General features: G+C 38.0%; 1 protein-coding gene across 1 annotated transcript in view; it reads left to right on the forward strand.

Moving 5' to 3' along the window:
• ITGBL1 (integrin, beta-like 1 (with EGF-like repeat domains)) overlaps nucleotides 1-23,050 on the forward strand; it is a 149,563-nt gene that overhangs the window by 71,225 nt on the left and 55,288 nt on the right. The window contains exons 6-7 of the mRNA XM_009880568.1: nucleotides 1,478-1,618; nucleotides 6,629-6,775. Of these exons, the coding sequence (XP_009878870.1) occupies nucleotides 1,478-1,618; nucleotides 6,629-6,775 (288 nt within the window). The remainder of the gene's footprint in view (nucleotides 1-1,477; nucleotides 1,619-6,628; nucleotides 6,776-23,050) is intronic.

A 23,050-nucleotide genomic window follows, 5' to 3' on the forward strand; every position in this document is an offset into this window, starting at 1 on the left:
TACTTTCCAAGACAGTATTTCTACTCTCTTTACTCCTGTTTACCCAATTTTCTGTGTTTATACGTCTTGTGATATAGGTGCAGTTCATCTTACCAGTCTTGAGCCTTCTAAAAATTAAATGTTGAGGCTAACATTGCTGTCCGGTGTCCTTCAGTGCTAAGATGGATAAATTGTCTGTATCTTTCTACCAACTCTTTAGTCAACCAGCTGAGACCAGATGTGAACCTTTAAATTTTTTACACTTTGGTGAGATGGTTTTTTGTATTCCGATATCTAGAACAGCTGATCCAAATTCACTTTGAAGTTGTTTCTGGGAGGATTAATCACTCTCCAGAGGCATTTCCTCATTTTCTGGTTGGGTTTTTTTGTTTGTTTAAGGGTTTTTTTTGGTTTTTTTTTTTTTTCCTTCTATTTCATTAATGTCACTGAATTGTGAAAGTATCAAAAACCAGGTGCAAGTTTCTTAAGGGCTATCTTGGTAGCTTTAGGACTAAACAGGGCAGCAGCTCTTCCTGCTTCATGTAAGCGTCATGCATACATGATTGTGTAAACCTTCTCTTTTTAAAGCACGTGTCCAGATCTATATGTACTCTTTCTTTAGCAACCCTGTTCTGTTGTCCTCAAACTAGTTATATTGTTCAGAGTAATCTGAATAAGAAAACAAAGGCTTTGGTGGAGTAGCAGAAGCTGGAGCTACCCTCCAGGAACTGAACTGCCTGCATCTGTGAGCTTCGGCTGCTTCTTTGTGCCTGTTGGCATCTCAGAAAAAAGTAGTGACTGTGTGGTTCTGAAGCAAATTTGGATTTCTGAATAAGGAAACAATCTTTTTTTTTTTTTTTTTGTTCTTTGTATATCAGTAAGGTTGTGCCAAATTAGCATCTTTGTCATATTTCACATTTCCCTCCTTATTGTAAACAGCGGGGTGTGGCCCTGCTGAATAGTGACTTGGGAAAAGTGGAAAAGTGTCTTTTTCATGTAGATCCATGCTGATATTCTTCTTAGGTAAAGAATGACCTCCTAGACATTTTCAGCTGGATTGGAATCTGCATTCCCTTTTAGTTTAAATGTTTACGCTTTAAAAATCATTAATTATCCACTGTGCCCAAGCCCAAGTCATTTAAACAGCATTGATTTTTATTGTCATTAGTGTCAGAGCAAATTACTGTTGATGTCAAAGATTTACGACTGTTCTGTGCACTCCATTTTTGTGTTGATTCCTAACAAGGCTCAACAGCAGAAAGAAACTTGAACAGGAAGCCAACTTGTTTGTATAAAGTGTTATTAATAAATAATCATAGAAGGTTTTAAATCATAGAAGATGAGCATATGCTCATGATTAACACTTGCAGCTTTGAAACTGCGCTCCTGTGAGAGCAGAAAATTCACAAGTGTAAATTCTTGTAATCAAACTATTATTATTCTAAATTACCAGTTAATCTGTCTCTCTTTTTTTCCACCGCCACCCCCTCTTCCCTAGGCACATGTGTATGTGGGGAATGCACATGCCATGATGTGGACCCGACTGGTGACTGGGGAGATATTCATGGAGATACTTGTGAGTGTGATGAAAGAAACTGCAAAGCAGTGTACGATAGATATTCTGATGACTTCTGTTCAGGTAAGAAATACATGTAAAAGGAACTTATGGGTAGTTTTATAACAAAAGCATCCAATTATCTGATCTCTCTCTTCCTTAGTGCTCCAGTTCTCATTTTCCTAGCCTAAAACATACCAAGCTTTAGCTAGATTTTTGGGGGGAGTGGACTTTTTACATTAAAAGATATAATTCTGTAAAAAAAAAAAAGTTTTCAGCTCTAAATCTTTTTTAAAACATATCTTTTTTTCCATGCCTTTTAACAAAATTCTGTAAATATGAAGCACTTTTAGGTGCCCATCTCCCTTCTAATACTCTTGTCTTCAGTGTAACCTTACATAAATTGCAGAATGGTTGAAAGTTTTCTATATATTTTTTTATATATATATATATATCCTTCCTTGGGGAAATTTAAATTTGAAAATTTGTTAGACCGAATTTTATTTGTTATTTCATGTTATATGGCAGGGAGAGGACAAGTGAGAGGAAGAAATTCGAGGAAAAGTGAATTAATGAGTTAATGAAAAACAGTACCCTGAGAATACCAGCTGACCTGAGAACACGTAGAGCATCAATATGTGGAAAATATGAATGTGTGGTCCAGCCACACATCACTGACTATACATCTTAGACACTTTCACCTTCCTTTTTTTCTTCTACTTGTACTTCAGGGCATTATGTTCAAATTAGTTAAGGTCCATCCAGCCATCCAAGGTTTGCAGTGTTTTTAGGTTGGTGCTCCGTGTATCAACTAACAAAAGCTTTGATTCTGAGCGAGACCTTGCATACAATTTTGTATAGTTGTTGATAAAGATGCTAGTGCTGGGCAGGAGAGAAGGACTTTGATCAATACACCGCACGCAATTTGTACACACAGGAACTCTGCAAAAACAAGTGAGGGTGGTTTCAAAGGGACTTGACAGATTACAGGTTGTCAGCTCTAATGTGTCCTGTAGAAATCTGATCTGGCCTAATTAGTAACAGGAAGGATGCAGTCACATCAAGGAAAATAATGATGTGGTATATTCTCCTCCTATTACTAGAATGAGAGATGCCTCATAGAAAGATCATAGGAGTCGTCCATAACAGGGAGAGAAGGCTGAAACAAACATGATACATAAAATTCTTCACCTCTTCTTTGCCTGTTAGAAAGGTAAAAGGTTTCTCAACCGCTGAGGGTTTTTCGTAATAAATAGGGATGAATCACTAGCTAATAAAACGAGGAAAAGAAAAAGAAAGAAGCATTTCTAAAAACCTTCAGTGAATTCATTTGCTTGTTACTGTTTCAGCCACCTACAAAAGTTATATGTTTATTTAATTAATAAGCTGGAAGGATGTAGAACTGCAGTCATGAGAGCAGCAGGAGGATTGACTTTGGGATGTTGACAATTTTTGAATGTATTATTGTACTGCTGAGTATGTTTTTAGCACTCAGGGACTGATCAAAATGTCAGCATCAGCTAAGGAATACAAAGCTAAAAACAACACGGTAAATGTGTTCTGTCGTTAAGGGTGAACACAAGAGTTTCAAACCTAATTAGATTAAAGCAAAGCTGTGGCATCTACAGCTGGTGCTGCATCACTGGAATCATCCCTGATTGAACTCCCTTTTTCCCAGATATTATTGCCACTGCTGCTGCTGCTGCCCTGGGTGGTAATTCCTGTAAGAAAGTAGAGTGTAAGAAAGTGTGGACAGTTGCAAAAGAGTTGTGGGGAGGATACTGCCATGTGACATCGGATTAAAGACATGTTACAGTGTTCTTTATTATACAGACATAACTGTAAATGAGCAAACCTTAAGAGAGATACAAAATAATGTACTCATATGGCTTGCTTGATGGAAATAAAACTCAGGTTGAAATATAGCTTAGTTTTTCTTTCTAATCAGCAAAAAAATTATTACTACTTATTCTTATGTTTTAGAAAAGCCTGATTTAGTTTTAGCTGGCCATCCAATATGCATTCCTCAAATAGATTGTGCAAAACTCTCCATTTTCATATGAAGCAGTGTGAACAATGTCTTATAGTCCTGCTGTTTAGTTCTCCTTCAGAAATGGACAAGATGCTTAAGTATTAACTTTGGTTTAATGTGGTAGACGGACAGAATCTGCAATTAAATCAAAGATTTACTAGCAGAATTGTAATTGGACACCTTTTTTGTTTGTTTATGTGAAATAAGTTTACTTAGTGAACAAAGTGTGCACGTGTTAGGTATGTCTGCAAAATATCCTAATTTTTCTGACAATCATTGGTAAATTGATTTGGGATGAATCCAAGAGGGATTAGTCAGATTAGGGAAAATAATCCAGCTCTCTTAAAACCTAAATCAAATGGAGCTGACACAAAACTTTTCCTGTCTTGTTCTGCCTACCTGACAGGTTGAGACAGGAAAACCCGTTGTCCTGAGTAGCAGGTTGAAATGACAGGAAATCATCTTTACATGTAGAGAGTATTACTGTAACTGAATGAAATGCTATGTTTATTTCATAAACTACAAATGACAGGAATTGGCAGCCCTGCTGTGAGGATTTAACATCACACAACAGCAGCTCCCTCCAGAAGCTTCATATGGCTTGGGGTGACTGTCAGTTTGCAGTACCTTATATTGGCAACTGGATGACTTCTTTTAACATCTGAAGTGCTGTTCAGTATGTTACCAAATGATTTTCTTTCAGAGGTGTTTGCAACATTAAAGTGATTCTCTTCCTTTAAAGCGAAAATAGCTTTCATGACTTGACACAGAAAGAAAAAAGGCTTCCATAAGAAAATTCCTACACTCACACATCTCATTAGCTCCTTTGTTGTGGCTCTAGCAAAGAAAACATTATATGAAAGAAGATACTTACTTTCATAAGTATCTAACTGGATCAGACATCCAATTTACAGGTACACATGAAAGCAAGGGGCAGAATCATAGAATCATGGAATGGTTTGGGTTGGAAGGGACCTTGAAGATCATTGAGTTCCAACCCCCCTGCCATGGGCAGGGACACCTCCCAATAGACCAGGTTGGTCAAAGCCCCATCCAACCTGGCCTTGAACACCTCTAGGGATGGGACATCCACAACTTCTCTGGGCAACCTGTTCCAGTGTCTCACCATCCTCACAGTAAATAATTTTTTCCTTGTATCTATTCTAAATCCTCTAAACCAGAGGAAGGCTATAGTGCTTTTTAAGGAAAACAAATAACTAATGTAAAGAAAAGTTATTCTTGAGAAATTAATAAGACGTATTCTGGGAACTGCTCCAATAACTTGTAGAATGCTTGCTTCCTCCCATTTTCTCCTTGTGAACTGATAAATGCATATGTTTTAGAAATATAATATAACCCAGTCTTAAAGTGCAAGTACAGTTAGAAAGAGATATAAAATCTGTGTTGCTGTGGTTTTCAAGAAGAACATGGATAGGCAAGTGGACATCAGAAAAATGCTTTGGGCTCCTGTGTCCAGCGAATGATGACTATGTGGAAATTGTGAGAGAAGATCTAACATGTTGTCAGAGCTCATGGAAATAAATATTTGATTTAGTGTCAAGGAATGTTTTTGCTGCTGCTCCGGCTTTCCTCACCCAGTGCAAGGAACATTTTGTCTTGCCAGAATCCCACTGCTTTATGCAGAAACCATCAGGCTCATGATGAAGGGACCTGGGCAATTAGCTTTTTTCTCGGTCTAGATAGGTCAACCTTCATGTAGAGGAAATTGTTTGGATGGATTTCCAGGTTAAGTTCTCAGGAGGGATTCACCCCTAACTTCTTGGCTGTCACATTTTTTTGAAGAAACTCTCCAGAAAAGCTTCTATGGAGTTCAGTGGCTTTTCCTTACCTGAACTTGTGCAGTGAAACTTGCATTTATGATGCTGTGTGCAGACATGGTTAGGCAGAGTCAAGTTAGCTAATGAGATACCAAAACCACATCCAACTGCCCTATTGAAATGAGAATTGATTATGTCCAGTATTTTATTATTCGCACATCACTATTTAGTAGAAGTCACTAGTTTGAGACTCGGAATTGATGTGACATTGCTTGTCTCTAGTGGATCATATTGAGTGCAAGTAGATAGAAGATGGTATTGATATATTACTTAGACAATACACTGCAACTACGGTAGAAAAAGAAGACCATAAAGGTAATGGTTCTGTTTTTTCAGACAGTGGTGAAATATGTATTTGTAACCTCTATTCCACCCTTTTGCACGAGAAGTGTGTGACAAGTGGGAAAACATCCCTTAAGAAAAAATATGAAAAGGAAATATAGAATCATAGACTGGTTTGAGCTGGAAGAGACCTCTTAAAGGTCATCTAGTCCAGCCCCCCTGCAACAAGCAGGGACATCTTCAACTACATCAGGTTGCTCAGAGCCCCGTCCAACCTGACCTGGAATGTTTCCAGGAATGGGGCATCTACTGTCTCTCTGGGCAGCCTGTTCCCGCGTTTCACCACCCTCACTGTAAAAAATTTCTTCCTTCTATCTAGTCTGAATCTACCCTCTTTTAGTTTAAAACCTATAGCCCTTGTCCTATCGCAACAGGCCCTGCTAAAAAGTTTGTCCCCATCTTTCTTGTAGGCCCCTTTTAAGTACTGAAAGGCTGCAATAAAGTCTCCCCAGAGCCTTCTCTTCTCCGAGCTGAACAACTCCAGCTCTCTCAGCCTTTCTTCACATGGTGTTCCATCCCTCTGATCATTTTTGTGGCCCTTATCTGGACCTGCTCCAACAGGTCCATGTCTTTCCTGTGCTGAGGGTTCCGGAGCTGGATGCAGTACTCCAGGTGGGGTCTCACCAGGGCAGAGTAGAGGGGCTGAATCACCTCCCTCAACCTGCTGGCCGTGCTTGTTCTGATGCAGCCCAGGAGGTGGCTCAAATGGAATGATTAACCAGTGCTATTTTCGGAAAAAAAGTAGATATAGTAAATTGGTTGTATTTTTTGCCAGTCTGAATACTTAATGAAACTATAGCGTTGATAAAGTTCATCTAATCATGAGGTTTTAATACCTATCATCAGTATAGAGGCTAATTTTTAATTGTATTCATTGTAAAGGTCACGGACAGTGTAATTGTGGAAGGTGTGACTGTAAAGAAGGATGGACTGGGAAGAAGTGTGAACATCCACGTTCTTGTCCATTGTCAGTTGACGAAAGTGCTAAGAAATGCCAAGGAAATTCTAATTTACCTTGCTCTGGAAGAGGTAAGCACACTTTTGGAAGAATTTTCATCCCTTCAAAATGTCCTTCCATTAAAAGAATTTTCCCAGATGTCAGCATTACTAGTACTGAAAAGTGTGAACTTTCCTGGCTTACTGTGCATGAATCCCACCTGCATAACTTGTGAGTTATGAGAAGGGAGGAAAAGAATACAAAGGTCACCTATTTTTCCTGTCATCTATTGCTTTGTATTTTATTTTACATATCTCAACATTTGTTTTGGAGGTTTTCAAGGATGCTTTGAAGATTGCTGCAGTTAAGTCTTTACTAAAGATACATTAAAAATATGAACATTCTTTGACAAAACCAGCATGAGATTTTCAGCCTGTGTAAAATGTTGTGGCGCCATTGTGATAAGAGCTGTTCGGATTTACACTGCCTAAGAACCTGCCCTGCTGACTGCAGGACGGACTTCTGAAATGCAGTTGTTCTTCAGTGCAGTTTGCTAGTCAGCCACTGGCTTTTCATTTGAAAGCATTTCTTTGTGACACTGCAGTCTTTTCAAAAGCTTGGACTAAAAAAACATACTAATTCATACCTACGATTGAAGTCTGTGTTACAAGCAAAAAGAAACTTTTCTCAGAAGGAAAAGAAACTGCTAATTTTCATCTGTCACTGTGTGAAATGTGGTTTTCTGCAGAGAGAAAAGTAAATATGAGACAGACTTTTACTAGAACTGGTAATTGAAGTTGTTATGAATTCTGCCCACTTAAGTGTTTGCTGGGAAAGGTCTAAAGCTACTCTTGAATAATTGCATTTGACCCTAAATGTCATTTCATTTGCAATTTTTCCTTTCACTAATATTATCTAACGTAGTCAAAAATTGTAGGCTGTCCACCCAAGTTAGAATTGTGATAATTTTTTTTTTCTCCCCCTACAAATGTATAGCAGCTCATAACTTAGTAAACACAGTATTATCTGTATCTTAAAAGAACTATGTATTAACATTTTTGCTGGATTTTTTCTTAATTGAGCTACAGTTTTCCAGTGAGTTACATCTCTCTTTTCTTGCTAAAAATTCTCAAAGAAATTTTTGGTTACAAGTTAGGTGAAACATGGGCATCTGTAGAGAATTAACTTAATTTTATTGTTCATGATCGCAAGAATTATAACTAAAAGAAAGGAATGTTGACATTTGATTTATTTTATTTTTTTTATAGTTGCTCACTCTTTTCCTTTTCTCACTGCATGCTGAATGTCTCTCATCCACTTCACTAGGAGCATTTGGAGTCAGTTCTATGATTTAATTGCACCATACACTATGAGAGTCAAATGACAGATAAAAGAATGACAGTCATAAAACCAAGTTTAATTTGAATAAAATTCAGTCTTAAGTTATGAAATATATTGTTCTATTTATATTTTAAATTTTGAAAAGTTTCAGTAAGTATAGTGAGAAGAGTGAGTTTAAAGATTTCAATATTAATGGCAATAATTCTATCCTCCTGTTGTTCTGAAAATACCCCTGAGTTTTAATGTTGGCAATGTTCTCCTGTCGAGATACTAGCAGTGAAATAAGTCTCTTTCAGGTGAATTCATTTGACTAAATGATCTGTTGGTCAAAATTTTCAAATAAAATACAAGTAGTATCTATTGGAACAAAAGGCTTAATTGATAGCAGCTTTCACTTCCAAACAAGAAGAGACCACTAAGTTTTATGAGAAGTACAAATGGCACAGACATGGATCTCAGACATAGCATGATAAACAGCTGCTGTCATGAAGGAGCAAGAGATTCTTCATTCCGGGCTTGAAAAAGAAGTCCCATGAAAACTGTCATTTTAAAATGGAATGTGGTGTCTTGTTTTAGTTCTGTGAACAATTTTGTTAAGGAAATTGGGAGAGAAAAAGAGGAAAGATTTTAGTCTGATCATCTGTAATTTATTTGGTAGGGTATTTTTTCACCCTGGGCTCCCTGGATTTTCTCCTTCCATAATATTTTGGATATAATAAAAAATGTGAGAAAGTTTCTGTACTGCTGAAGTGATGTAGGTGTTTAGTTCTATGAAAAATTGTCATTGGACTTGCAACGACCGAATTCTTTGGTCGCATTTGACAAGCCTACTACTTGTAATTGTAGTTTGTCATGGGCAGAAGTGTTACACAAACAAATAAAACAAAATAAAGATTTCCAATCAAGCACAACCTCTTTCAAATCTTCTGGGATGGGAAATGCCATGGGCTTGTAACATCGCCCCCAATTTTTCTGAAGGGGAGGATTGTGTGGCAAGGAAGGGAAGGTTCCAAATGAAATGGAAGTGTTACCTTTTCCATTATTGTTTTGATAACCTCCTTGTAAGATTTTTCTCCTGGCTGTGGTGCAAGAACAGTAAGGCCTTGCACAGGTCAGTAATCCACTGCACTGCAGGAGAAGTTGTGTAGTCAACGTCCTTATTTAATGGAATCTTTTAATAAGGCAGCTCATGTATGGAATAGGATGCAGAGCAGAGAGCCCAGAGATGCAGGTGCATGACTCTATGACATTGCTATGTATTGTGTTTCCTTGAATGTTTATTATTCATGTGAACCTTTTGTTTCTAGGTTAGTCAGCAACAGTTGTGACAGCTAACAGACTCTTTTCCAATCACTTTTATGATCTTGGATAAAGACATTGAAGAACAAAACATTTTTAGGATTTTTAATGACATATAGATAGTCAAAATGTGTAGGGAGAAAAAGAACTGTTAGAATTCATAGTCTCTTTCTATAATGTAAATGCTGTCATACGCTCTGATTTTCTGGTGGGGGATTTTGAAACTTCAGTTGTGATACTATTTTCCCAAGATTGGCAAAAATTACATTTCCTAGATGGTATTTTCTTGTTGAAATGTTAAATGTGATTTCAAAATGTGATAATACTCCGCTTAAACAGTAACAACAACAACAACAAAATCTATGCTGCCTGAGGCAGCATTAAAGAAATAGTCCTTCAAAGCTTTGGCTGGCCATTTTTAGTTTTATGTGCATTTAGCAAAACTTTCTGATATGGATGACTAGAGAACTCCCAATGATTCAGCTTCAGTCTTTAAAATCTCCAATAATAACTACAGAAGGTGAACCACAAAAAAACCCCTCAAACACCAAAAAACCCAAACAACAAAACTCCCAAACCAAGCCACCAAATCCTCTAAATACCCCATAAAAAAAAGGGTTGGGATTTTTATATTTTTGTGTCAGAGATTTGGGATGGTGGGGGCTTATATTGAAAAAAAAATAAAAATCCTTGTTTTACTTCACAAAATTTTATAATATTAGCACAAAAATCATGACAAAACAATACTCTTCAAAAATTTTCAATCATTCTGAGAGACCAAAAGCTTCCATCTTTGAACTTAATTTTGATAAGGTGTTTATTTTATGCCTCATACTTTGTTTTTGCAAGTAATGATGAATGGAAAAGAAAAGAGAACGTTAGCCTAATTTTATTCTTTTTTAAAAAATGACTTGATGACCCAACAGGTTTTTGATATTAAATTTTCATATAAATAACTGTATTTTTATATAAATGTACCCAAATGTTTATTAGTTACCTTTAAGGCAAATTATGTTCCTACAGAGGCAGAAATAAAGAAAGCATCAGCAATGCAAATTAAGAGAATTGTCACACGCCACCCAGATTTTGAGAATCCCACGTTCTCTTAACTACAAGTCATGTAACCTCAGCAAGAGAAAAAAAAAGATATAGGAAAAAAATTAACAATGAAAGAAATATTTTCTTTAAGTATAGTGTTTAATATATCAGGGGTGCATAAAAGTTGTATTAAAATGTTTAGAGAATTAAAAGGAAGCTATGAAGAACACGACCTAATTTGATAATCACTATCTATAAAAATCTACAGATTACAATTTCTCAATCTGCATTTTGCTCTCCTGAGAGCAGATGAAATAGTGAACTTTTATTCCAGACTGTAATTCCCTTCTTGATTTTCCCCAGTCACTCACAGGCATTACCAGTTGTTTCATGGGTGCTGGTCAGCATGTGGGGAGAGCAGAGATGCTGCCAAAACTATATTTCACCATGGTCTAATATTTCTTAGCTGCTTCAGTAGGTGAAGGACAGAGAAGGCTTTATATTGACATGCTGAGCAGTAAGTGAGAATGTTTACATTCTCAAATGATGTTATAAAGGCAGAGGAAAAATAAATCATCTCAGTTAGATCGATCAGGCTGTCTTTACCTTTGGTAGTTCCTGTTATATATAATGGGAGAGAAGGATCAGATGAAAATTTGGGGAATTCAAATACACTAGGTACTTTCCAAAAATTATTTTCCTTACAAAAGCATGTTGAGGATGAGGAGAGAGATTCTAGCCAGCTTTATTCATATAAAGTGAATAATTCCTTCTACACTTTTATTCTTGAGAGTGTTTGGTTTTTTTTTTTACTTGCTGCATGACTTTTCACTGTAGATGTAGTACTTCCACAGTGAAAGTCCGTCCTTTTTAAGAACACACTGTACAACAAGACCAGTGTCAGAGATAAAGGAAAAGATGCAGCAAACATTCCTTATGGTAAGAAATAAAGATCTTATTAATCCCCAGCAGGATTAAGGGACAAGACAAACCACTTCTCTCTGTAAAATGCACATCACTCACTTGCATTTTCCCTTAGAGCAAAAACCAGATTTCAAAATAGTTATAATAAAAAAGCCTTCAGGAAAAGAACTGAAAATAAAAAGAGCAGGTTTTGAGAATAACAGATGAGAGCTTTTTTTTTAAAATAATCTTTTTCTCATCACTTACCCCTAGTGAAGGCAGCCATCCCATGGCAGTGATCCAAAGACAGATAAATGACAAATCTTCTTACTGGTAGTGTCTTTTACCATTTTAATCTCTTTTCTATAATTGCTTTTATTTATTTGTCATATGAAGGGAATGAAACTGTTTTTTTATCTGTGAAATTCCCCCTTACACTTGTGCTCTAGCATTAGATATCTGAAAGGTAAAGAGGTTTTTTGATTCTGTACTGAAAAAGATTTTTGTTCTTTTTGCGAACTCTCCTAAGTCCCATTTTCAAAATATTAAATTTGTGAGTTCAAAAGTTGTATGGCATTTTAAAAGTTTACTGACATAGTTACTTTACAGCGCATTCGGTTCGTGTGGCAAGATTTTGGTAGTGGAGGTTCTACAGGAGTGGCTTCTGTAAGAAGCTGCTAGAAGCTTCCCCCCTGTCGGACAGAGCCAATGCCAGCCGGCTCTGAGATGGACCTGCTGCTTAGTGATGATGGTAGTGCCTCTGGGATAACATATTTAAGAAGGGGAAAAAATGAACATATTTAAGAAGGGAAAAAGACACCAAGGCGAGTGAAGAAGGAGGGGAGGAGGTGCTCCAGACACCGCAGCAGATTCCCCTGCAGCCCATGGTGAGGCAGGCTATCCCCCTGCAGCCCATGGAGGTCCATGGTGGAGCAGATATCCACCTGCAGCCCGTGGAGTATCCCATGCTGGAGTAGGTGGATGTGCCTGAAGGAGTCTGTGACCCCATGGGAAGCCTGCGCTGGATCAGGCTCCTGGCAGGACCTGTGGCTCCGTGGAGAGAGGAAACCATGCTGGAGCAGGTTTGCTGGCAGGACTTGTGACCCTGCCGGGGGCCCACGCTGGAGCAGTCTGTTCCTGAAGGACTGTGCCCGTGGAAAGGACCCACACTGGAGCAGCTCGTGAAGAACTGCAGCCCGTGGGTAGGACTCATTGGAGAAATTAATGCAGAACTGCCTCTCGTGGGAGGCACACTGGAGCAGGGGAAGAGTGTGAGGAGTCCTCCCCCTGAGGAGGAAGGAGCAGCAGAGACAACGTGTGATGAACTGACCACAACCACCATTCCTATTCCCCCTGCGCCGCTCGGAGGGAGGAGGTAGAGAAATCAGGAGTGAAGTTGAGGCTAGAAAGAAGGGAGGGGTGGTGGGAAGGCGTTTCTAAGATTTAGGTTTTATTTCTTATTACTGTACTCTGATTTGACTGGTAATAAATTAAATTCATTTCCCCAGGTCGAGTCTGTTTTGCCCATGACAGTAATTGCTGAGTGATATCCCTGTCCTTATCTCAACCCATGAGCCTTTTATTATATTTTCTGCCCCCGTCCAGCTGAGGAGGGGAGTGATAGAGGGGCTTTGGTGGGCACCTGGCATCCAGCCAGGGTCAACCCAGCACATACAGTAACTTTGCTGTTTCTTCTCCATTTAAAATTATTAGATGTTGGCTGACTTAGTGGAACAGCAACAGTTCTCAATGTGTTATTAAAGATTTGCGTGGTGAACTGAGACAGTGAACCAATCCCTTGTGTTCAGTGCTGGATTCATGTTGCTTGTCTGCAGGTTGCCGTTTCCATTTGTATGGAAACAAAGCTTAAGGATAACAGTCAATGGCAACCCCAAGGAGGAGTGCCATTGGCCAGTGGCTGCTGTAAAGTCCTAATTCTTTTGGGGATATCTTGGCTGTAGCATTGTATAATATACACTTTATGCTGCTCTGAAACACAGCTCATCAAAGCCTTGGCTGACACAGGAAATGCTGTAAATTCCTGTTGATACAACACACCATGATATGCAGAAGGAAAGAGAAACACAGATGGAATAAATCATGTCTGTGTATCAACAAAAGTGGATGGAAACTCAATAAAAAGCTACGTGCTAAATAGGTGCCTAAAAGCAGGTGTAACTATGCAATTCTCTTCTGAACTTTGTGAAGTCTTATATGACTGATAATAAATATGACATAAAATATTCAGCTTGTAAATAATTTCTGGGGTTAGATCATCAACTACTATAGCTTCATATAAACCTTTGGATGACATCATTTGGCATATCTTCAAGAGTTTTAAATCTGTACAAACTGTAAAATAGTAATGCTAATCTGATCATGTCTCCAACAAGTAAATCTCTACAGATAGGTACGATGCCTAAAAAAGGCAGAAGGGACGCTGGTGGCATGTGCCAGATCATGAGAACTAGTCCTGGGCTATTACCACTGGAGCCTTATTTGCTATAGTTTTATGTCCTCGCAGTTCTGGTTCTTTTGTTCTAAATGCAGTTATTAATTAAGGACTTTGGTGTCCCCCTCTGGTATGACATTGCCAAAAACAGTCAACCAAAAAAAAAGTCTTATTTCTATTATATTATTTCTATTATACCTATAGAAAAACATTGTTTCTAAAGCCTATTACTTGTTGACTTAGTAAAGGAAGATGATAGTAGAAGTTGCCATTTGAATAATTCACTGTACTTTATATATGACAGGATGGGGTCAGAGCAGAGAAGTGTAAACAATCCTAAGGTAAAATCTAGGTTACTATCCCTGCTACCAGCTCTCTATTGCAGCCTCTTATTATGCAAATTGCGCTGTTTAATTGAAGTGTAAATTACTCTAATGTACATCATCTCTGAATTTGGCCTGCTGTTTTCATTCATTTTGCATGACCCCTGCATTCTGAAGGAGGTCTTAATTAAAGCACTGTAGTAGACAGCCTGGCAGCAAGTAATGTTATTAGCTGGTGTAACAAGAACAGAACATAAATGCAAGTCATGCGTCACGTCTTTAGCTTTCACCTCATCAACTTTGGGACTGAGCTGTTATACATCTGTGTGCTTCAAGCAGAGAGGCACTCTTACTATACTCGTACTTTAATGCCAAATGAGCTGGCATAACAGTATTTGTTATACAACTTGGTATACCCTTATAAGCTGGACTGGCACTCTGAATGCCACTTGTAGCTTGTTGAAGTCTAAGAGAAAAAATACAGATAAATAGTTGCATCACACTCCTAGATTTGTCTATCAATAGTTTAGGTCACTGACTTTAAACTGCTGCTCTGATTCAGGCTCTGTATGAGCCTATCTCTCCCTGTTAATTGAAGCAGGATCCTCTGGAATTTGCCTTTTGTTAGGAAAGCCAATTTGGGATTGCTGAGAATATTTCGCCTTTTTCCATTTCTGATTTTTTTTAAATGTATTTGTCTTTTTTTTATAAGAAGGTGCTCAGGAGTTCAATACCTCAGTATTTCTCCATAGAGAAATCTATTTGTCAGTGACCCACCTACAACACTCCTGGCTACCGTTTTTGCCTTTTACTCTTGTCTTTTTGGAGTGACAGCAAGCAGAGACAGAGAAACCAAGGTAGGACTGTAAATCAAGAAAACGTTTCATTTCTGCAGTGAACCCCTACTTGCAGTGCTTATAGCTCAGGAATAAATAAGTGGTTCAGGAAGTACTTTTTGTTTCTGCATAAGTGCTTTTTTTAATCTGTTCTGGTAGAAGCAGGGTGTGTTGGAGGTTGTCTGTTTCTGAGGTGTAGGTGATATTGCAAGAGTGAAGTAGTTCACAAAAATTTCTGTAATAGAGTTTGTTAATGTTCTGAAGTTTCTCACTTGTTTTCACAGTGAGAAGTTTGAGAAGAGGTAAGGAACAGAGGAAAAGTAACATCTGTTTTAGGATGATACTTAGGAATCAGATCTGTGGGATAAAAGCCCAATATAACAAAACCAGGGCATCTATGGCTGGCAGAGTAACAACCATGGATGCCACTTTGCAATGAGAATAACTTGACATACTCTTTTTCAGTATAACATTTTTTTGATTCAAATATATTTTTTATTCTCACCAGTACAAAAGATAGTGTAGGACAAAAAAATTTCTGATGTTTAAATGGATATGTAAGAGGCAAGCACAATTATTTTTATATGATGTATTTATGTAATTATTTATATATGATATATTTATATAATTATTCATGTGAGAGATATTAAAATATAATTATATATTATGAGTGTGGTAGGTGCCTGCTACATACCACCTGATCAAGACAGGATGTAAATGAAGCTTTCTTTAGACAGCTGAAGGAAGCCTCAAGATTGGAGGCCTTGCTCATTACAGGCAATTTCAGTCACCTTGGTATCTGCTGGGAGATCAGTATCGCTCACTGCAAATAATCTAGCAGATCCTTCCTGTATCTCTCAAGCCCTGGAACTTCAAGGCAGCAACTGAGGGAATGAAATCCCACCCATTGTACGAGAAGATCAGGTTTGACATGACCTGAGGAACCTGAGCAATACACAGGCATCCCAGGGTCCTCAGGGAACTGGCGGATATAGCTGCCAAGCCACTCTCATTCATATTTGAAAAGTCATGGCAGTCAGGCAAAGTCCCCAGTGACTGGAAGAAGGGAAACATCAATTTTAAAAAAGGGTACAAAGAAGCACCCTGGGAACTACCAACCAGTCAGCCTCACCTCCATGCCTGGTAAGATCATGGAACAGATCCTCTTGGAAGATATGTCAAAGCATATGGAAGATTGGGAGGTTAGAGAGACAACCAACAAGGCTTCACCAAAGGCAAATTGGGCCTAAGTAATCTAGTGGCCTTCTGTGATGGAGTGACTGCATCAGTGGACAAGGGAAGAGATACGGATGTCATCTGCCTGGACTTCTGTAAGGCTTTTGATATGGTCGTCGTCGTCCCCCCAACATTCTTGCCACTAAATTGGAGACAGATGGGTTTGATGGATGGACTATTAGGTGGAAGAGGAATTGGCTGGATGGTCATGTCCAAAGAGTTAAAGTCAATGGTTCAATGTCCGAGTTGAAACCAGTAACAAGTAGTGTCCCTCAAGTGTCTGTACTGGGACTACTTAATATCTTCATCAATGATGTATACAGTGGGATTGAATGCACCCTCAGTTTGCAGATGAGGCTAAGGTGACTGGTGCAGTTGATAGGTTTGGCGGAAGAGATGCCATCCAGAGGGACGTTGACATGCTTGGGGACCAGGTCCACGTGAACTTCATAAAGTTCCATAAGGCTAAGTGCAAAGTCCCGCACCTGGGTTGGGGAAATCCTCAATATCAATACAGATACAGGGGATGAACGGATAGAGAGCAGCCCCGTGGAGAAGGACTTGGGGATACTGGTAAATGAAAAATTATACATCTGCACCCTGGGAGATTTTCAGAACTCTGTGGGTCACAGCCTTGAGCAACCTGCTGTAGTAGGACTGCTCTGGGGAGGACTTTGGGCTAGTTGACCTCTGGAGGCCCTTCCAGCATACATGATTCCATGAGTCCTGGAGGCCCTTCCAGCATACATGATTCCATGAGTCCGTGATACAACTTGTGTACAAGATATCTTGTAGTTAATCAGCTTTGATTTCTTGTGCAAGTTTAAAAAGCTTGGGATACAACTGTGTAACTGTCCATTCTGTGGAATGTGTTATTTCTAAGTACATGTTTTTGCTGTCTTTAAAGCTTATGTACTTCAGAGAGTAGAAATAATTCCATAGAGTAACTGGAACACATCACGTGACCATAGATCACCTACAGCTGCAAAATTTGAAAAGCGACCAGTTGACTTTCTCATATGTCAGTCCTCTGCATCATATTAATGACTATTAAATCATAGCGTGTAGCTTCACCTATCAGGAAATAACAGCAAAATAAGTGATCCATGCAAAGATTAGTTCCAGCCATTTTGTTTCAGAATTTTGAAACCTGGCATGTGTGTTACAGTTGGCTTTACATTCTTTCTGCTTAATGGCTAGAAAAGTAAAGGAGTGTGTTTCCTTGCTTTTTAAAATCATTCAGCTCACCTTTAGCTTATCTCTCTCGGATCACCAGAAAAAAAAAAGAAATCAGTGTGCAAATGTTTTATTGGCAGCTGTTGAGAGACGAGATTCTATGTCGTTCCCTGGTGAAAAGGGAGATAAAATGCAGCAATAAGCTTTTTGTACTCAGTGGGCCAACCTGCACAAGCCCACTAGCCAGCCAGCTTGTGTGGTTTTGTTTCTAATGAGCCATATGCCTATTGGAGTATATATGGAGGCATAGGTTTAGGTAGGGTTAATCTGACGCATAAGAATGGGTAGGGAAAAAAAGGCACAAATCTGTAAAAAATTGGTTTACGCGTTTCACAGCTCAGGGAGGAATGTGTTTTTCTGATGGCTCTAAGCATTAGCCACATGAAATATCCCTTTTATTCTCTCTGTCAGTACTTCTGAAATGCTACCATCTCCGGACACATTACAAATTTCCTTTTGCATGTGATGTGGTATTCCTTGTTCTTGTTGCCTTGATTGTAAGTCTTCCTCTGGCAGACAAAGCGACTTCTTTCATCCATGAAAGACATCTGTGAAAGCACTTGAAGGCCAGGACTGCCTTCTCCCTGACAGCTAGTTATCTCCTGTACATAGTCTCTTCTGTATCCCAGTCTTGCTTAATTGTTCTTAGCCTGTATCTTCCCATTTCAGTTAGTTGGAGCCTCTTTTGTTGTTTTCTAAATGTCAATATTCAGTGACTGTTTGTGCCTTTTGACATAGTTGACTTTTTTTTCAGGTACCCCTATTTTTTTCAAATTGTTAGAGCTTGGCTTCTTGTTTAGCAGAGCAGGGAACATACTGTAAAAGGCAAACTGAAGAAAAAAATTCATAATGTATTTACCTCATGTCTATATAATACAAAAAATATCAGCATTGAAATTGTTATCCAGAAAAAGAATATGTGAGAAATAATAACTTTGCTATGCCATTGTATGTGAATTTGGATTAAACTTTCAATAGTGCCTGTTCTCTTTACATTCCAGGGAGATGTATATCTGTAGATGATGCGTGTATCTTAGAAGAACTGACCATATATTAATAAGACGTAATAGAACACGGTCTTAAATTATCAGGCCAACTTATACTGTTTACCACTGAAAGAACATGGTTAGTATTCAAAAAGTTCAGGCAAAGGTTTGCATAAGTGCTATGCTTATGCTATGCTTTGCAGCAGGCTGACAATTTTAGAACATTTCCCTGTAGTGGATTGCTGTAATTATCATAAATGCCATTACCTAATCAAAGAATGGACTGACACTCATTTGTGCTAGACTTCCTCCGAATCTTTTGTCTAGTCTCTCTCTTTCATTTGATTGGATAGTAAGCTGCATATAGACCTGCAACACATCAACACCTTTGATGGATGGTATGTGCTCGTAGAGTCCAGAAAGGGAATATATTGCTGTGGATGCTCAATGGAGAAACTGCATATGCTTAAGTAGTAAATCCTGATAGTCAGAGGTTTGCAGTTGAATTTCTTTAGTTTTTGCTGAAGGATGCCTAACAAACGTTAAAAATATATTTGCTGTTTTGATATACCAAAATAATTTGTGAGGAGGTAGGACATAATAAGCTATTCGTTCCAGTCAGATAAGACATAACCAATTAAAAGTAATAATAATTTTAAAAGTAGATTAGATTTTTGCTGCTCCAAGTTGTCATCCTATTTTGGTTCACTTCAAAAATGATGCCTGACCTGAAGTCAGGATTTATCAGTGTCTTGAGTACTTGCAGAGATACAGGAATGATTCACACAGCCGAAAAAATTGTTCATTGAAATGTGCAAGGGTAATTGTATGAAGGAATGTTTATGCAATGCATAAAACGTGAGAGATAGATGCAGGTTCATTTTACATTTGTGGAAGCATAGCAGCTATAAAAAATGAAAGTACCATCAAGTACTTTCTCTCTCATAACTTTGGTATATCAAGTATTTGTAGTTTGATCACAGTAACAGGAGACATTCCAAAAGAATCTCTGCTGGGGAAAAAGAAGCAATTGAGGTGTGTGGACATGTTTATGTGTGAGAGCTGATTAGATTTCACAGCTTTTTGACTAGAACACATACCTGACATGAAGTCGTGAAGTTGTACATTGCAGCAAAAAGTGAGATGAAGACCTGTATAGTACAAAATTTGTACTCATACCCATAATAAATATATGTATATTGAAGCATTACTGCATGAGTCAGGCTGCATTTGGAAATGCAGAACTGACTGGTGTATGTACAATAGAGCATTTTTGTTTACCTGTACAGCTGCCTGCAGGGGGGTAAAAACAAAGTCAACTCATCATGTGAAATATATGCTAGCTATTGTAAACACAGTAGAATATTGTGGGTGAGGTTCATCTCTTGAATTTATCTAGACATCAAAATGTGAGATACTTCAGCTTTTGTTTTCAGTGGAATGATTACCTCAAATTACCCATTTCTTCTATATTTCTGTGTTAGTGTAAGATGAATTGTCATCGTTCCTACTTTTCCATACTGTCCTCACAGAGACTGACTGTCAGGCTAACCTTTAGATGACTAAAGTTGGATTCTTTGAATCCCACCAGTTTATGAAATTATTTAGCCCAACTGTAATGTTTTACTACAGTACGAATAAAATGAATAGAAGTCTGCGTAGGCTGGAGCAAAGAACTTCTGCTGTTGGTATGCAGATATGAGTCCTTTTCCTGAATATCTAGTTGTAGTTTATGGAGTGTTTTGAGCTGCCTTAGCAATGACATCTAGACTAGTAAATGAAATAGTGCTATGGATCATCCCCAGGCACTGCAGCTTGCGTGCCTGTAACGACAGATTGTTAGAACAGTCACTGGCCCACTTTTGCCCTGTGCCAGCTAGTATTCTTCCCAAACAATACCTGTTTATAGTTCAGGAATTAGCGTGGGCTAGTGACTGGTCCCAGAAGGCAGTCTGGATGAGGCCATCTTCATGAAAGACAGCTTGGTGGTACGGATGCCAGTTCTTCCACGCCAGTTGGCCTCAGAGCCAGGGAACAGTCCCAGTTCCATTTAATTGACTAGTAAAGAGACATCTATCAAATACTGTACTGTCATTACAGTAATGAAGATTGACCTTTCTGCACTGTGGTTGGTGTAGTATCTATGTAGGCCACAGGAAAAGATGAAGGGAAGAAAAGAGTTTCCAGCACACCTTGCCAAGGACCCATTGCCTACTCTGAAGCTGTTACTTGCTGTGTGCCTTCTCCAAGACAGCAGCTTGTGTAAAATAAATGGACCAGTGCTGTCCAAAATTGATTTTGTATAGTGTGACAGCAGATTAATAGATTCCCAGGTTGAATGAGTAGTTTGATTTCTTCCTTCTTTTGTGCTTCTTTTATGAAAATTTTTACTTAAAAATACCTGAAAGCCCCTGAAAATTCAGATGGAAGCCATTTTTTTAAGCTGAAAACTGTTAATAATTGAAAGTGTTCAGATTTTTGGTGAATACCGTGACACATTGTTTTCCAGAATTTGCTTTTTGGAAAGGAAGCCTGGACTTCATGGCATAATTTTAGAAGTCCGACTTTCCACAGTACAAAAATGACACCCCACCCTTTTTCTTAGCTGGTTTTAGACCTGCCCAAGTTCTAGCCTAATAATGCTTACTTGCTTCTCTGTTTCATAGTTTCTTCTTTGATAGATTTATTATTTCTCTTCAAGTATTTTGCTACATCATGCTTATGGTGCAGAATGAGTTATTCCACTCTCACAGTAACTACATATCAGTACAGTGTATTTGAAGCATAAGCATATAGGTACAGAGATTAAAAACTTCTTTAAATTCCGTAAGAGAGAAAGCTATTAAAAAGCTAAGCAAACTTTATTTTTCTGACAGGCAAAAACAATCTTGCATGTTTATATCAATAGTTATGTTCTACTTTAGTTAAATTCTAAACTGCTGTTTGCCAACTTTGGATGAAGCACTGACTGATACATTGGAGATGGAGGTGTTTGCAAGAGTCAGAACACTATAAACGTAATTTATTAAGTCAGTGAATCTAATTTTCAAAGTATGTAGGCTTCCCTACCAGGAAGAAAAGTCTATGTTTTTTTAGCGAAGGAGCTTTAAGAAGTTAATACATTTAGCAAATACTGGATTTAAATCAATGTGGTTTTGATATTTACATTTAACTTTTACTGTACTACTTTTTGAGGTTGCTTATTTGGTGTGAAGGTGCACAGTCATCAATGATACAATTTATAAGGAAAAAAACAGTATCTTGCAAAAACATGTAACATTTGATTAAATTTTTTTTCTGAGGAAACTAGAAAGGAAATATTATGAGTGTCTGTTAAGTAAGAATGTCTTTAAAAATATGTTCTTTAGAAAATTAGTTCTTTAGTGTTTTAAAGGTCCATCAAATACCTATTGATAAAACTGAGCAACATTTTTATGTGGATAGTGCTTTTAAAGTATTTTGTTCCTTGAGATTGTATAAACAGTTGCATCCTTGCTTTGCGTAGGAAACTGAAATGATAGCATAAGCTCCATGAGAGAGAGATGTGAAGTTGTTTCCTTACTTTTAAGTGCTTCCAGAGAGATTTGTGTGCTATGAGAACTGAGTACGGACTGGAATAAATATATTAACTGGAAGCAAGGAACCTGGGGAGAAGTGAGACTGGGGGGAAGTATCTTGGCTTCTGATCGCTCATTGAGAGTTTTTGCAGTTATCAAGTGGAAAGTGGGAAGTATAGTTAGCAACTAAGAGCCTAAATACTTTCTGAAATCTTCATTGGATATAAGTCTAAATTTTTATATGAAACCTTGGGAAATAACTCTAAGGTAAAGATGTTTTCTGCAATTTACGTTTGGAGAAAACTAGTGCAAAGTTCAATGACAGTACGAAGTCAAGAAAAGTCAGCTGAAAGCCAGTCTTCATACTGAGAGATTCCTAACGAAGTCTTCCAAGTCAAAGTCTTTGTCCCAGATATTGCGGATCTCTTTCTGACATAGTGTTTCACAAAGAGGAACTAGAAATTGCTGTAATACATTATGTCATTTTTGTTTCCTGAATACCATTAATGCATTTATTTTACAGGAACTGCTGCAATTTTTCTAAGTAATAGGCCCATGGGTTCAAATGTTCTGCCCTTTGTTCTTCATTTGTCCAGTGCTCAAAATACTTTCAGCAGACAGCTTTGTCAGTTCTGTTAGGAAAATTATTTCATGGCACACTTGAAGTCTGATATTTGCCTTTGTCTGTGTTCTCTTTAGTTTGCCATCTAAATCACACTTCAGAAAGCCAATAAAGCAAGACATGACCTGAAAAAACTAAGTACTTCTGATGAAATCATAATTTCTGTGAAATTTACTGGAATTTCAGCTTTCCAGTTCTAAAATTGAAAGCTTAGTGGTGGGTAAAATGAAACAAAACAACTATCTTACAATTATAGAGGTTTTCAGAAAGAGAGATAAATACCAGATCCAGGAAATTGCTGTCACAGAAATATTAATAGTTGCTGAATCTGCTCCCTCTGAGACATGGAGGCAGAGAAGGGCAGACAAATGAGCTACTAAACACTAGTGGTTTTATTTTAAGCTTTTGGGGGTTTTGTTTTTTGTTGTTTGGGGTTTTTTTTTTCTCATGGGTCATAGTCATGGTTTTGAAGCCCAAGTACCTGAAGACATGCTCTTCCATATTTTTTAGAAAGTGCAACATGTACACCCTTTCGTTC

This window comes from Charadrius vociferus, unplaced genomic scaffold (assembly GCF_000708025.1).
Source record: "Charadrius vociferus isolate BGI_N301 unplaced genomic scaffold, ASM70802v2 scaffold180, whole genome shotgun sequence".
Classification (NCBI taxonomy): domain Eukaryota; kingdom Metazoa; phylum Chordata; class Aves; order Charadriiformes; family Charadriidae; genus Charadrius; species Charadrius vociferus.